Source organism: Mercurialis annua, linkage group LG1-X (assembly GCF_937616625.2).
Source record: "Mercurialis annua linkage group LG1-X, ddMerAnnu1.2, whole genome shotgun sequence".
Lineage (NCBI taxonomy): Eukaryota > Viridiplantae > Streptophyta > Magnoliopsida > Malpighiales > Euphorbiaceae > Mercurialis > Mercurialis annua.
In genome coordinates, this window is record NC_065570.1 from 11,585,504 (window position 1) to 11,600,437 (window position 14,934).

General features: G+C 31.7%; 2 protein-coding genes across 2 annotated transcripts; one reads left to right on the top strand and one right to left on the bottom strand.

Annotated features, from left to right (window-relative positions):
* Positions 1-318: 318 nt before the first annotated feature.
* LOC126665360 (tRNAse Z TRZ4, mitochondrial-like) lies at positions 319-9,566 on the top strand. Its single transcript, XM_050358138.2, has 13 exons — positions 319-495; positions 2,112-2,254; positions 2,376-2,465; positions 2,618-2,662; positions 2,820-2,874; positions 3,036-3,076; positions 3,185-3,547; positions 3,663-3,931; positions 4,007-4,154; positions 4,236-4,286; positions 6,723-7,126; positions 7,212-7,887; positions 8,660-9,566. The coding sequence occupies exons 2-13, from the start codon at positions 2,120-2,122 to the stop codon at positions 8,951-8,953; spliced, it is 2,571 nt and encodes an 856-aa protein (XP_050214095.1). The 5' UTR covers positions 319-495; positions 2,112-2,119; the 3' UTR covers positions 8,954-9,566.
* A 2,639-nt stretch (positions 9,567-12,205) lies between these two features.
* On the bottom strand, positions 12,206-12,924 carry LOC126665531 (zinc finger protein ZAT11-like). The gene has a single exon (XM_050358353.1). The coding sequence runs from the start codon at positions 12,901-12,903 to the stop codon at positions 12,367-12,369; it is 537 nt and encodes a 178-aa protein (XP_050214310.1). The 5' UTR covers positions 12,904-12,924; the 3' UTR covers positions 12,206-12,366.
* Between the last annotated feature and the right edge of the window lie 2,010 nt (positions 12,925-14,934).

A 14,934-nucleotide genomic window follows, 5' to 3' on the forward strand; every position in this document is an offset into this window, starting at 1 on the left:
ACAGTGAAATATTTTTGATTTTACTCTACCTTATATACGAAACACACCGTTTAATCACAGTAATTTTCTTCCTCTTCGTCCGAAGCATAGAGAAATTCTTAGGTAGACTCGGTCTACCACGTCATCCGTAGATCAAACCTATCATATTATGACACATCATTAAAATGATGGCAATCTTGTAATATTACTATTCAAAGGTGTAAATAAGTAAAAAAACGAATTTACAAGATTGCCATCATTTTAATGACGTGTCATAATATGATAGGTTAGTCTACGGATGACGTGGTAGACCGAGTCTACATAAGAATTTCTCCCGAAGCATATATTCAAAATACAAAACAAAAAATTTTCCCTCTTCCTCGACGCTGCCTGTGCTGTCTACTTTCCGCCCGCCGCCGACGCTGCTTCTGCCAGCGCTATATTCTTTCCGTCCGCTTCCGCCTCCGGTGCCGCCGATAGTTATTTTCCGGGGCTGCCGTTGCTGCTCTTTGGGAGGTAATCATTACACTTTTAATTCTTGGTTGAATTGGTAAATTTAATCAAATTTAACTCTGTGGACTTTTATTTGAGGCTGAAGATATATATTTAGATTATTATGGTCTTGGTTTGTTGGATATCCTTGGAAATTTGATGTTTTTATTAATGCTTTTAGGCAATGAATAGCTGAATTAGTTTTTTTATGTGTTTGAACAATTGATTGTTAGGTGTTATTCTTCTTCTTAATTTGTTAACAAGTTAATATGAATTTAAGTTTAGCCCATATTTTATTTATTTACGTGCTAAACGAGCCGAGCTGAAAACAAATAGAGCTTGAACTTGGCTGGCTAGTTTAGCACCTAAATGAGTTAAAGACGAAGAGCTGCTCGTTTCTTGTTCATTAGATGATAAACGAGTCGAGCTTGAGGTCGATTCTTATCTTGTTCATTAAGTGTTAAACAAACGAGACATAAGCTGAACTTGAGCAGAGCTCAAGTTTTGTAAATTCTAAATGAACCGAGCTCGAGCTCAAAACTCAAAGCTCGAACTGAACATAGACATCTCACTTCATATAACGAGCTGAACTTTAACATCTCAAAGCTCGACTCGACTTGGCTTAATTGTAGCCCTACTTCCAAGTTCCAATTACCGCCTCTATCACCTATACTGTATAAATTTCTCTAGATTATATCACTTTAAAAACCAATAATTGCCTCCATCATCAGCTCTTATCAAGCAATAACATGGCTTCCTTAGTTCCAACGAATAAATAGACCACCTCATCTCTCCCCTCGACATTCCAGCGAGCCGATCACCGCTGAAAGTCCAGTGGCAAACTGTGAGCAATGTCTCCAAGTGAGTCCGTACATTTCTAGTGTTACATGTGAATTCAATTTGAATGACATTGTAATGTACGGCTCCTGCCTCCTTGAAAGAATTTCATGCTACATCTTATGCTGCATTGATAACAATCATTGACTATTAACATCATATTCTTTATATTGATATTGCCTATACACTGAAGTATTTTTGGTAGATGCATGTATACCTTAGATTGATATAAATAATTTTGCACGTGCCATCCATTGTAACTTAATTCAAGTCAAGTGCATTCTTACTATGTTATTAATTCTTTAAGTTTCAGTCAGAACAATATAACTGAAAATCCATTACGCCAAACTAATAATATAAAGCTATGCAATAAAAAAATAAAATTAATAAGATACCATCTTGCTATCAACCTGTTTTTTTTTTCATACGTTGCAAGTCTTTCTGAATGCTACATATTGTGTATTATGAGTGTCTGCATAATCTTTGTGCATCTGTATGAAATCTTCATACATGTCTTCGGTATAATCATCTTACAGTTGTCTTACATTTAAACACTCTTCTCAGCTCTCTGGGCATTTGGAAATCCACAACCTTTTTCATGCACTCTGAATGTTGAAGATTCCCTTTTATAATCTGATTTCTTTGTGTATTGTTTTGAAATTTATCAATATGATGTTTTTTTTTCATTTGTTCAAATTGTTCCGTTGGATGGTTACATTAGTTGTGTGAATGTTATGAAATCACTTATCTTTACTATTAGTAGCTTAAACATCTAACTTTGTTGGATATAAAAAACTTTGCAGGACTCCGAATGGAAGAAAGAACTAAAGCTTACAAGTATAATGAAGTGAGGTCCAAGGGAGGGGATAAAGTGGGTGTGCCAACAAAGAATCTTCAGTTGAAAGGTTGCAAAACGAATACCATCAATACCACTGCCTATGTTCAGGTACTTTTATTTATTTATTTTGAATTTGACACTTGGTTTGCTGAATTTTTGTATAGTTACTAAGTTCACTGCTTTATGGTATATCAATTTGTCCTTATACTGACTGTTTATTTTGTCATAGATTTTGGGGACTGGAATGGATACTCATGATACATTGCCTTCAGTTTTGCTATTTTTTGACAATCAAAGGTTCATCTTCAATGTTGGGGAGGTAATCCTTAATTTGCAGTTTAAAAAGTAAACCCCGGTTATGTTTACTTCTTTTAATGGATTTGATGTTTAGTGTTTTATATATGCTTACTATTAGTATTACATTAATTTTGAAAATCTTAATGATTTCAGTATTTACTGTTGTCATAACAGGGGTTTCAAAGATACTGTTCAGAGCATAAGATTAAACTATCAAAGGTATGACTTATGAGATGTAGTGTTTAATCTCCAAATGTACTTCCATGTTATCATTATTTGATTATATACTTCCACGTTCTCATTGTTTTACATACACTTTCATGTTCTAATTGTTTTTATTCTAACAAGGCTATTAACTTTGTGAATTTACTCTCAGATTGATCATATATGTCTTTCTCGCGTTTGCTCAGAGACAGTAGGTGGACTTCCAGGTTTTTCCTATGCCTTAACTGAAACTTGGTATTGACGATGGGTCATTATCTTAAATTGTTTATTACATACTAAAGTAGTTTGATTAATTGTTACAATGGTTTCAAAATTCAGTCGTATGCTCTTTCACAATAAGAGTTACTCTGGCCATCCTCTTCTGCAGGTCTACTTTTAACTTTGGCCGGTATGGGAGAAGGGATGTCTGTGAGTGTTAGTTTGACTTCAATTTTGCGTTTTTTCTTTTAACCGTTTTATTAATAATTAAGTTTTATGTTTTTTGTTATTTGAAGTCATGTTTCTTTTATTCTCAAGGTCAATATATGGGGTCCTTCTGATCTTAAGTTATTGGTTGATGCAATGAAATCTTTCATTCCACATGCTGCCATGGTTCACACACATCTCATATCACATGCTGATATGGATCATACAGGGAGTTTTCCAGTAGCTCCCCATTCTAACGCTGTCAAAATATCAGCAATTCTCTTACAACCAAGTTGTCAAGAAGGATATGATAGAAAACCAATTGATACATCTGTGATGTATGTTTGTGAATTACCTGAAATTATGGGGAAGTTTAATGCAGAAAAAGCTAAGGCTCTTGGTCTAACAGTTAAGACAAAATATAAAGAATTGACACAGGGGAAATCTGTGAAGTCGGATTCCCTTGATATTATGGTGAGTTGCAAAAGTAATTTAAAAAAGAAAAGTTGAACAAAAATATTTTCTTATGTCTATGGAGTTAATTTGTTTCTGTATAATGACATATATGGTCTACTTGCCTTATTATTAGGTCCATCCTAGTGATGTAATAGGCCCTTCTATTCCTGGTCCAATTGTGATAATCATAGATTGTCCAACAAACTCTCATGCTGAAGAATTACTTGCTACACAGTCTCTTAGTGCTTATTATTCAGAATTAATGGGAAGCTCCTCAGAATGCACCAAAACTGTGAATTGCATCATTCACTTGACTCCTCCTTCTGTTGTAAGAAGTTCTAGTTACGAAAAATGGATGAATTTTTTTAAGTCAGCCCAACATATTATGGCTGGACATGCAACGTGAGTCGCTTTTCTTTGTTTTTCTTTCATACCTACACTTCATTATGGTTCATTTTAGTTTCATACTATCTGCAGGAAGAATATGGAAATTCCAATTCTAAAATCCAGTACAATAATGGCAGCACGACTTAATTACTTGTGTCCTCAATTCTTCCCATTTCCTGCTTTTTGGTCTCTTCAACAGAAAAATAGTTCTCCAACAGGCTCCATGGTCTCAAGTGAGGTTGGTAAAGTTTTTATGTTCTGCAAAATGTTTATTGGGAATATCCCATGGCAGTCTAAAGTTTTTGTTATATTTTTGCAGTCTCCTATTTCACCACCTTACAAAAGCACAATTTCTGAAAACCTATTGAAGGTAGAAACTTTCTTTTATTTATCCCCTCTTTGTAATTATGTTATTTTCTTAGTAATTTGGTAAGAAGTGCCTCTATCTTTTTGGTTGAGGTTATGAGAAATTAGTTAATTTCTAGCCATGGTATTTAGTTTATTACACTTATATCATTCAAATTGGTAGGGAAAAATTTAAGGGCTATAAATAAGTAAAGGAAAATAGTTCACATACAATACAATATTCAAAATGTTAACGTGAGGGAAAAAAAGATGTTCGATTGATAAGATTTTTCTCAGAAAAGTAGAAAAATAATCAGCCAATAGGTGGAAAAAAGTCCTTTGAAAATGAGTTGCCTACATTGACAAATTATAAGATTTATTTGAGGTGGATCTCCCAAGTTTGAAATGTGTGAGCATCTCCAATGGTGCTCTTTATTTTAAAGAGCATAATTGTTAATATAAAGAGTAATATATTTAGATTTACTCCAATAGACTCTAATATTTACTCTTTATTTTATTTTTATTTTTGTAAAAAATATTAAAATATTAAAAAATAAAAAATATTAATAATATTGATTTATTTATTCAGTTTTAAAATTTAAAAATTCTAAATAATACAAGTCAAATGAAAAATAACCAACTTATTTTAAAATTTGAAATTTTGTCTTTAATGAAGTATAGAGTGAAAATGACTCTCCAGAGAGTGAATTTCACTCTCTACTCTAATTTTAAATGACTCTCCACATGTAGAGTTCGTTGACTTCATTCTCCCTAAGTCAGAGAAATCTAGACCTCAAGTTTTGAAATGTCTAAGAAGCAAAACGTCAATCTGTTGCACTGCCATCTTCTATTCGTGATCATTGATAACAATTAACGTGCTTGAAATTTTTAGCAACTAAAATAATCTTCTTTGACTCATCTATATGTTGATAATCATCATGCAAAGATTTGTTCGGGTTGCTGTCAATGTAAATTTTCCTTTATTTCTACCATTCTACCAATATATTTGCAAATTGTAAGATTTTGTTGTATAAGGCTTTAAGGTTGCAGGATTTGATTTTATGCCCATTTTCATGTTGATCAGCTTGCTGTTCAGTTCCCATAGCTGTTGTCATTGTTGTTCTGCCTTTTTTTCTTGTCGGTGAAGTATTTTAAATGATTCTGTCTTGTTTGCCGCCCAGAAATTCCTGCATATAGATATACTGTTTTGTCTTGCTGTTCCTATTCTTTTTCTCCATCTTTTGGAGAATTAGACTGCATGCTTTGAAGTTTTATCTGGTTGGCATCCTTTATTAACTTCTATACTTAAAATTTAGGCTTAGTTTTGCGTGTTTTTAGTATTTAACATAATCTTTTAATTTTGGCATATTTAATATGAACTTTCAATTTTTTTGCAATTAAGACCATGAGACCGTTTTGAATGTAAAACGGCACCATTTTGGATGTAAAACAGTACAGTTTGGGTGTAAAACGGCACCATTTTTCAAAGGAAATGCAATTGTGGTCTTAATTGCAAATTTTTTGAAAGTTCATGTTAAATATGCAAAATTTAAAAGATTATGTTAAATACCAAAAACACACGAAAGTTGGCGATTTTTGGTGCATGTAGGCCTAAAATTTAAACCCTGTTTTGTTATATCTTTTGAAATCAAGACTGCTCACAGTTTCAAAACAACAATTTTCTTCCTAGTTGGGACAGAGTAAGTGTTAAATCCATTTTATTATGATGCACATCTTGATCATAGAACCAAGGTTGATCCGATTGAATGCGAGTTACTGCTCGTAGAGGAACAACATCACCATATCCACTATCACGACAAGCATCATGTTTAATACTTACAAGGGAATGATGTGTTAACCAAATAATGAACTGCTAATCCACATAATATAGTTGTGGATGTGGTTCAGCAGGAAGATTGAAAGACTCAATAGTTGATTCTTACACTGTATTCATGCAACTTTCACCATCAACAATAAGTTTATTTTATTGATTACTGATTACCATAATGAATCACGGTTTGAAATATGGAAGCACGTTGGTAATTTTATCTGTGAATTTATAGGTTGCACGAACACGTTTTACAAAGACATAAGAGGAGTATGAATACCTGGCAGATATTTTTCTTGAATCTCTATCTTCATCTCTTTCCATGATTCATTCTAGATCAAAAATCTACATTTTAAATTCTGAGTTTTGTTTTTCTTGACTAATTTCTTGCACAACCACTACAGTGATGTTTTCCAGTTATTTGTGTTAATGTAAAATCTATGTGCAAAATAAAATCAAAGAGCATTGGCCTTTTTTGTTGAATGCATGATAATCAAGTGTTTCTTTCTAAACGAGACACCTTTTAACAGTCTAAACTACTATGAAAGTAGTTTTGTTATATTGTTTATGACTTGTTTTACATGTCTAATCCTTCAAATGATAAGATTTGTTTTCTTGTATCATGTTGTGTAGTTCACTCTGCGTCCCCATAGTCAACTTGGATTAGACAAATCCAATGTTCCAAGTCTGGTTTCTCCCTCAGAAATCATTGACGAGTTACTATTGGAGGTTCCAGAGATTGTAGATGCTGTCCAGCAAGTCAGCCAAATATGGCACAAGCCTGCAGGAACAGCAGATGATTTGACTGCAATGGAAGATGGTGCAGTTGTGTTTCAGAAGCCACATATGGATAGGATCCATTCCCCTATTTTTCTGAAAAATATACGGAGAGATGACCTGGAGATTGTTTTTCTGGGTACTGGTTCATCACAGCCGTCTAAATATCGTAATGTCACTTCCATCTACATTGATCTTTTCTCCAAAGGTAGCATGCTTCTAGATTGTGGGGAGGGAACTCTGGCACAACTCAGAAGAAGGTAGCAATTGAAATTCTTATAAATCACACGTTAGATTGTTTGTAATTTGTTTCTTTTTGACAAAACAGTTGGTGTACTTTAACAGATTTGGCATGGAGGGTGCTGACAGTGCTGTGAGAAATCTAAGATGCATTTGGATTTCTCATATTCATGCAGATCACCATGCGGGTGTGGCAAGAATACTTGCTCTGCGACATGATTTGTTGAAAGGAGTGCCCCATGAACAGTTACTGGTTATAGGGCCAGTGCAGCTAGAACAGTTTCTAGATGCATATCAAAAACTAGAAGATCTAGACATGTGTTTCCTTGATTGTAGGAAGACAATGGCAGCGTCATGGGATGCTTTGGAGTGTGAGATTGACTCAAATCTGGATCAATTGTTTTCACAAGTTCCCAAAAAAGTTGAAGACGTTAACAATAAAATTATGCAGAGTATGGGTACAAGTACTTCATTTGTCGCAGAAACGTGTCTGCACAGTGGCGGTTCCAAGAAAATAAAGCTTAGTATTCCAGTTGAAAGTGAGGCTTCTCCACTACTAAAGAAATTGAAAGTGGTTCTCCGTGAAGCAGGACTGGATAGACTGATTAGTTTTCGTGTTGTGCATTGTCCTGAGGCATTTGGTGTTGTCCTGAAATCAGCAGAGAGAATCAATAGTGTTGGAGAGGTGTTGCCAGGGTGGAAACTTGTGTACTCAGGCGACACTAGACCTTGTCCAGAAGTGATTGAAGCGTCTCTTGGAGCTACCATTCTGATACATGAGGTAAGTATCATGCAAGTTCCACATGTTATAAGCTCAAACTTTGAAAATCTTGTCCTGAAGGGTTAGGTTCGCTTTTATATAGCTTAATTTTATTGCTTCTTTTCACATCAATATGGCAACTACATATATAGTTGCCTATTGGGTTTTCTTCCACCAATTTAGCATTTGGTTTAAAGCCATCTTGTCTCATTTTCCCTCTTTCCAATCAAGAAAAAGTAAATAACAAAAAAAAAATCTAGTCAAGTGAAACATAAATAAACAAATGAAGGTGGTTTTTCAGCATTCTTTTATTGGTTCCTCAGATCCTTGATGGTTGGTTGACTTGATAGGTTATTGAAGAATAGGATACAAGTATTTTCTGAATGGACTTTTTCAAGAATATTTGTTTATTTACTTGATTATGTTATCTTCTTTTAAGGCTATTTAAAATAAAATCCCATTGAGGGGTTCTTCTAAAATACAGTTTGTTATTTATTCATAAAAAATAATTTTTGATATTTAGTATTATTGATGAAAAGGGTTTGCTTTCTTAAGGGGTAGCTTAAATATTTTTACATGTAGAAAACTTCAAGGAACTAAAGAGTAATTCCTTTTTAGTGATGAAAGTTTATAATTAAGGAGTAAAGTGTACTGCTGTTAATAAAATTTAGGCTGAAGTTGCTAATACTGAAGCAATAGATATAAAAGTGTTATATTATGCTAAATAAAACTCAAGTGATGCTTGTTTTTAACTCTTTCTTTGATTGATTTTACTTCTGATTATTATTTGCAGGCAACGTTTGAGGATTGTATGGTGGGGGAGGCTATAGCAAAAAATCACAGCACAACTAAGGAAGCAATAGAAGTGGGAGATTCTGCTGATGCATATCGTACGATTCTAACCCACTTTAGCCAAAGATACCCAAAAATTCCTGTATTGGACGAGGTAAGCATGAAGAAAACATGCATTGCATTTGACCTCATGTCTATTAACATAGCCGATTTGCCGATGCTCCCTAGTGTTCTTCCCTATTTAAAATTGCTTTTCAGAAAGGATATGATACTTGACAATTTAGATGATGTTTAGATGTCATTATTATTATTGATTTTAATTTTAGAGTTGATTACATATTAAATCATTACCTTACTCTTTTTTATTTTTATCACGACCTCTAAAAGTTGTCATATTGAACGACCACCTTTCAATTTTTTTCCAAATCTATCACAGTTTTAAATCCGGTGAATTTCAAACGACATTTCGTGATAAATTTGAAAAAATAATAAAGGTCGTGATAAAATTGAAAAGGAGTGTAAATGTGGTGACTTAATATGTAATTAACCCTTTTACTATAATTGTCTGCCACATCATTTTCCGTTTGCATAGTCAACAAAAATTCGCCGGATTTTGAACGGTGATGGATTTGAATTTTTTTTGAGAGGTTGGTTTTATATTACAATTTTTAAAGAGCGTGATTAAATTGAAAATAGGTGTAAAGGTAGTGATTTATATGTAATTACAATCTCTTCTAGTTACTCTTGTTGCTTCAACATTTTTGACATTTTCGGTGATGACTTTATACGTAATTAGCAATCTTTATTAATTACTCTTGTATTACTTCAACATTTTTGACATTTTCACGATTTGATTGGCATTTATGTGGATTGGATTTAGAGATGTGACACGAGGGAGTTTATTTTCATCATCCATCTTATATTGAGTCTTCTATCTTATACTTATTTAGTGATACTGAATGCATAGAAACTTTTACTATATCAATAGCACAGATTTAGGAGGGATTCCCATTTGATCCTTCTATCAGTCGAAATGTTATGTAAAAAACCCCATTTAAACTAGGTAATATTACCACATTTTATCCAGGTAATGTGCTCATGCTTGAGGTTCTAGTTTATTCTATCCGTAGTTGTTAAAGGCGCTAGGCGCACCTAAAATGCAAAGACTTCATATCGCGCATCGCAGAAAAGAGCATGTCTGGGTGATTGTGTGTGTATATTTAATTAATATACCTATATTATATACATAAACATTTATGTAATAATAATTTTGAAAATAAAATGTATGCTTTTAAAATATAACAAGTCCATAAAAGCTATAGCGTACAACTAGTTACGACCTAGACATATTTATTAGTTTTTTTATTCTGCTTTTTATTCTGTCGAAGAGTAACCACTTCTAAAATACAAAAAAATTACTTAATTTTAAGAAATATCAAAATTTTATGTTTATTATGATAAGAAAATTAATTTTTTCTGCTCTTTAAATATAAACTAATTTATCATTAAAATAATTAAAAATATTGAATTTTCATCAATCTGATTTATTTTTTTATTTGCTTGGATATCTCAAAATGTGAAGTTATTAGATCAAAATCAAGTTTTTAAGCTAAAATATTTTTATCTATTGATAACTATAACATCCTGTCAAATATATCATGATTTTAAAACAATCACTTTAATCCATCATTTGTTCAATTTTTATCAAATATACACACAACTTGTTTAGAGATGACATGACGCAATATTATACATTTATGTGTTCATAATTTATCCTACTTGGCATATATAATATCGTGTTATGTTTGCTAAAAATTAAGCATGAATATATTTGAAAACACTCAAAAATATGATGGATAAAACTGGCCAAATTTTAAAGGCATCTTTAGATAAGTATATATAAAAGATAAATATTTTCAAAAATACGTCAATTTTTTTTAAAATATAATTTTTACTTTTTGAATATAAAAAATATGATTTTGATTAACAAATGGTATATTAAAAGGTTACTAACTGTTATTAAAAAAATTATTAATACTGTAAATGCACAATTTTGGTTTACTAAAAAATTAATTACTATATGTTAATCAGCGGTTTACTCAGTTCACTAATAGTGTACTAAAAATAAAATTAATAATTTTTTTAAAAGGTACAATTTATTTGAAATACACAATTGAAGTTTATCAGCAGTAAAATAACGATTTATTAACAATATATTTAAAATAAAATTTATTACAAGTTAACCAGTGGTTTACTCAAGGTTAATCATTGGTTAACCAACACCCAAACAATTACAGATATACAAATAAAAAAAAAGTTACATTAGAAAAATCAAAAGCATGATTGCAAAACAGCCAACGTTTATCCTAGGTTAATCATTGGTTAACCAACACCCAAAACATTATAGATATATAAGGTTAGCCATTAGTTAACCAACACCCAAATCATTATAGAAATGCCGTCGCCTCCATATTCTCATAAGCATTTCTTCAAACACTAAGAGTGCAGCACCAAAATCAGATCACCACCGACAACCATCCTCCACAACTATCAAATCAGACAACGATGCAAATCACAAAGAAATCACTACAAGATCATTGTAGAACAACCACCGCCTCCATCGGAAAAGCAGAACGCCGCCTCCATTAGTGGTGACGTTGTTGATGGCGTTGGATGAAGGTCGTGGGAAGAACGACAGCTGGAAAGAAGGATGGCCTTCATAACGGAACCCGAACCCACCACCGCGGCCTCCACCATTGATGCTTTCACTTGTAGAAGCGCCACTAATTACAGCAATCAAACCACAACGCTTTCATCTATTTTGCAAAGTTGAGTCTCGTTTCAGCGTTCTCCAGTTGCGATTCATGAAGAAGAAGAAGAAGAGGAAGGCGGTACGTTGTGGCGACAGAGGAAGAACAAAGGTGTCAACTAGTGGAAGAACGGAGGTGCAACCGGTGGATCGAAGGGTTGGGGAATATGTAAAACGGCGACAACTTTCTAATTTTGAAGAAAATGAATGAGTAGGTTGAATTCAGTTAATACATAATCTAGGAGTCCTATTTATGAAAATGAAAAGGTTAAAAATGAACAAGAAAAAGTAAACTTTGTATTCTTCAAAAATGAAACTTGACATCGTAACATTGTGTAAATTGATATATTACAGTATATAGTGTAATAAACTCAATTTTAAAATTATGATATATCTGGCAAATGATGAATAAATTTAGGTAACTAAGAATATTTTTCCCTTTTTTATTCAAGATATGTTTATCAAGTTTATCATAGTTGTGGACGTAATAGTTCATTTTCCTATAAATTATGATAGATCGTATGTAACTTTTGTTAGGAAAATATATTAACTTTTTTTTTATTCTTAGAAATCTGGCTTTCATAATAATTGATTTATTGGCTTTTAATTAGTTTATGTAATAAAATTTCTTTTGAAAATGAAAGTTTTTTTGATAAGATGAAAATGATAGTTTATTAAGTTAATAAATTTACTAAGTTACCAAATGAATTGGATCAAAGAATTATATCAGACAAACGGTTTAATATAAAAGTCTTCAACTGAAAATTTTCAGCTAATTAATTACAACAAAAAATTGATAAATAGAAAGAATGGACCTAAAACTAACGATTGTACAAAATAAATGAAGAAATATTGAAAGAATAAGAACAAAAATCCAAAAACAAAGTTAAAAAGAAGATTCAGATGAAAAGATCAACTTTAGGAGCCATCTTCCCAAACAAATACTCAAGATCATTCTCCAAAGGAGTTAGATTCAAGTCAAGTCCATACACCCTCTTGCTACTATTCGATCTTCTTAGAACCGGCAATTTCGAAGCGATATGATGATCATTTTTAGCCATGGCAGCAGCTCTATGCCTCCGCATATGACCACCCAAAGCTTGCCCTAAAGCAAACTCTACGCCACAAATAGAGCACTCGTGCATCTTCGGCTTCTTTACCGTAGCTACAACTGCAAGATCAATATCGCTACTCGCAGTTGCACCATCCACGAATAATCTGGATCTCTTATGGCTCGCTCTATGACCGCCAAGAGCTTGAAACGACGAGAATTTTTTGTTACACGTTTTGCATTCGAAAACGTGATCATTAACCATACTAGTCGGTTGTTTTGTTGGTAATTTGTTGTGCCCTAGGCTATAAGAAAGAAGCATTAGACATTTCGCCATGTCTATGTTTTCGATCTCGGAATTATCTCTAGTTCTTTTCATGGCCATTGAAGAAAATGAAAATGTTGAAAAGGTTATGAAAATGGAAGTGAGAATTAGGGTTAAGACAATGGTGTGTATATATAAGCGTTGAGTTTTGAAAATGTGAATTTGTTGTTCTTTTGACTTCACCAAATGACATATTTTGATTTTTTGGAAGAAACGTGTGGTCGTTTTAGTACAAATTGTTATAGTACTAGCTAGTAGTAGTGAGGTAATTCTTAGAATAGCAGGACTGCCTCTTTGACTTTATATCAAAAGACTATATTACCCTCAGTAGATTATGTTTTTTTTTTTATGAGAATTTAATTATGTTATAGTAATACTACTTTGTCAAAATTTCAAAGGATGCTTCTATTTTTTGAATATTCTGTTTTAGGTATTTTTTTTCTTTTTAGTAATGTTTTTGGGGTAAATAATTATTTTTATGTTTATTAGCTTTTTAAATAAATTATATTATTATTTTGAATTTGTTTATAAGATGTTATTTATGAAAATATAAAAAAAGTTTAAAATTTTCAACAAATTATGGCTTAAATAGTATAAACTTTGAGAAGTATTATGTTAATATCGCGAGTTTAATTTTTTTTTCTACAAGAACTCTCTTTTTCATTATAAAAAATATAAAATAAAACATTACGTATGTATTTTTTTTAAGTACAATGACCCTTTTTATAGGATGAGACAAGAAAATATTTTAATTGGGGAGGAGATGACATAGGGGTAATTTTGTAAGAAAAATGAAAGTTCTGTGAAAGATGTGTGTAATGGGTGAAATTAGGTGGCGAAGTCGCGTGTGGCTTGCTGCGAGTGGCGTTGCTTAGAAACTTCAGCAAAATAACTTATTCTTAGTATAGAAAGAACATAGAATAAAACGATTTTTTTTTTTAAGTTATGATTTTTTTTTTCCAAAAAGATTTGTTTTGGAAGCTTCTTATGTAAATGTAAATTTGTAATTTTGATATACATTACCGAACCACGTTTTGTTTTCTGCCGTCATGTATTAGGTCATGCTTCTTATGTAAATGTAAAGTTTCACACAAAATCTCAATTCTCCATTGAAAAAAATAATAATATTATTGACTGAGTGAAACTAATACTAATTGAATTACATTCTCCACAAAAATGGAATTTAGTTGCGAACAAGTAGACAATATGTACTTAGTGCATGATTTTAATTTTTAGATGTAATTTTATTTTTGCTTCGAGAAGAGTCTCATAAATCTTCAACCTTTTCATACATTAATAATATAATTAATGTCATAAAATTTCACCACCTTTACATGTTTTTTCAGTTTAATCACGCCGTTCAAAAATCGTCATTTTCATACATGAACTATCATTTTTTCTCAAATTCATACACCGTTCAAAAATCCGGTGAAAATTGCTTAATTGGCAACCAGATAGTGCCATTGCGATTGCCAACCGGACAGTGACACGTCAGTAATTTTTGCCGGATTTTTGAACAGTGTATGGATTTGAGAAAAATTGGTAGTTCGTGTATGAAAATGACGATTTTTAAACGGCATGATTAAAATTAAAAAAATTATAAAATTGGTGAATTTTTATAACATTACCCCTTAATAACACATTCTAAGTTTTTTCTTATGAATTCCAACAAGAATGCTATCCAACTTATGAATTCCAACAAGAATGCTATCCAAATTTGTGTGAAATTTACATAGAGTGAATATCTGTATAGAGTATTAAATCAATATTAATAATATTATAAATTAATTCTATATTGATTTAGATTATAATTAATTTAATAGACTAAATCTATCTAAAAAGAATATGTAACTTACAAATAACAAATATATATATATATATATATATATATATATATATATATATGATAAGGGTAGTGTGCGAAATTTTTGTTTTCTCAATTAAATATATTAATTTTAAAAACCAGATATTATTTGTAAAAAATTAATTAATATAATTTTTTTTAATAATATAAAAAGTATTTCATAGTAGAGACAAATTTGAGATGACTAAATTTGGATATATCCTAAAGTTGAAATTTCACTTTTTGAT

Excerpts from the sequence above, each read along its gene's own strand:
- LOC126665360 (XM_050358138.2), top strand. The coding sequence starts at position 2,120 with ATGGAAGAAAGAACTAAAGCTTACAAGTATAATGAAGTGAGGTCCAAG. Across the intron at positions 2,663-2,819 it reads ATAAGATTAAACTATCAAAG|ATTGATCATATATGTCTTTC; the intron begins GTATGACTTATG and ends ATTTACTCTCAG. Across the intron at positions 4,155-4,235 it reads GCTCCATGGTCTCAAGTGAG|TCTCCTATTTCACCACCTTA; the intron begins GTTGGTAAAGTT and ends ATATTTTTGCAG.
- LOC126665531 (XM_050358353.1), bottom strand. The coding sequence starts at position 12,903 with ATGGCCATGAAAAGAACTAGAGATAATTCCGAGATCGAAAACATAGAC.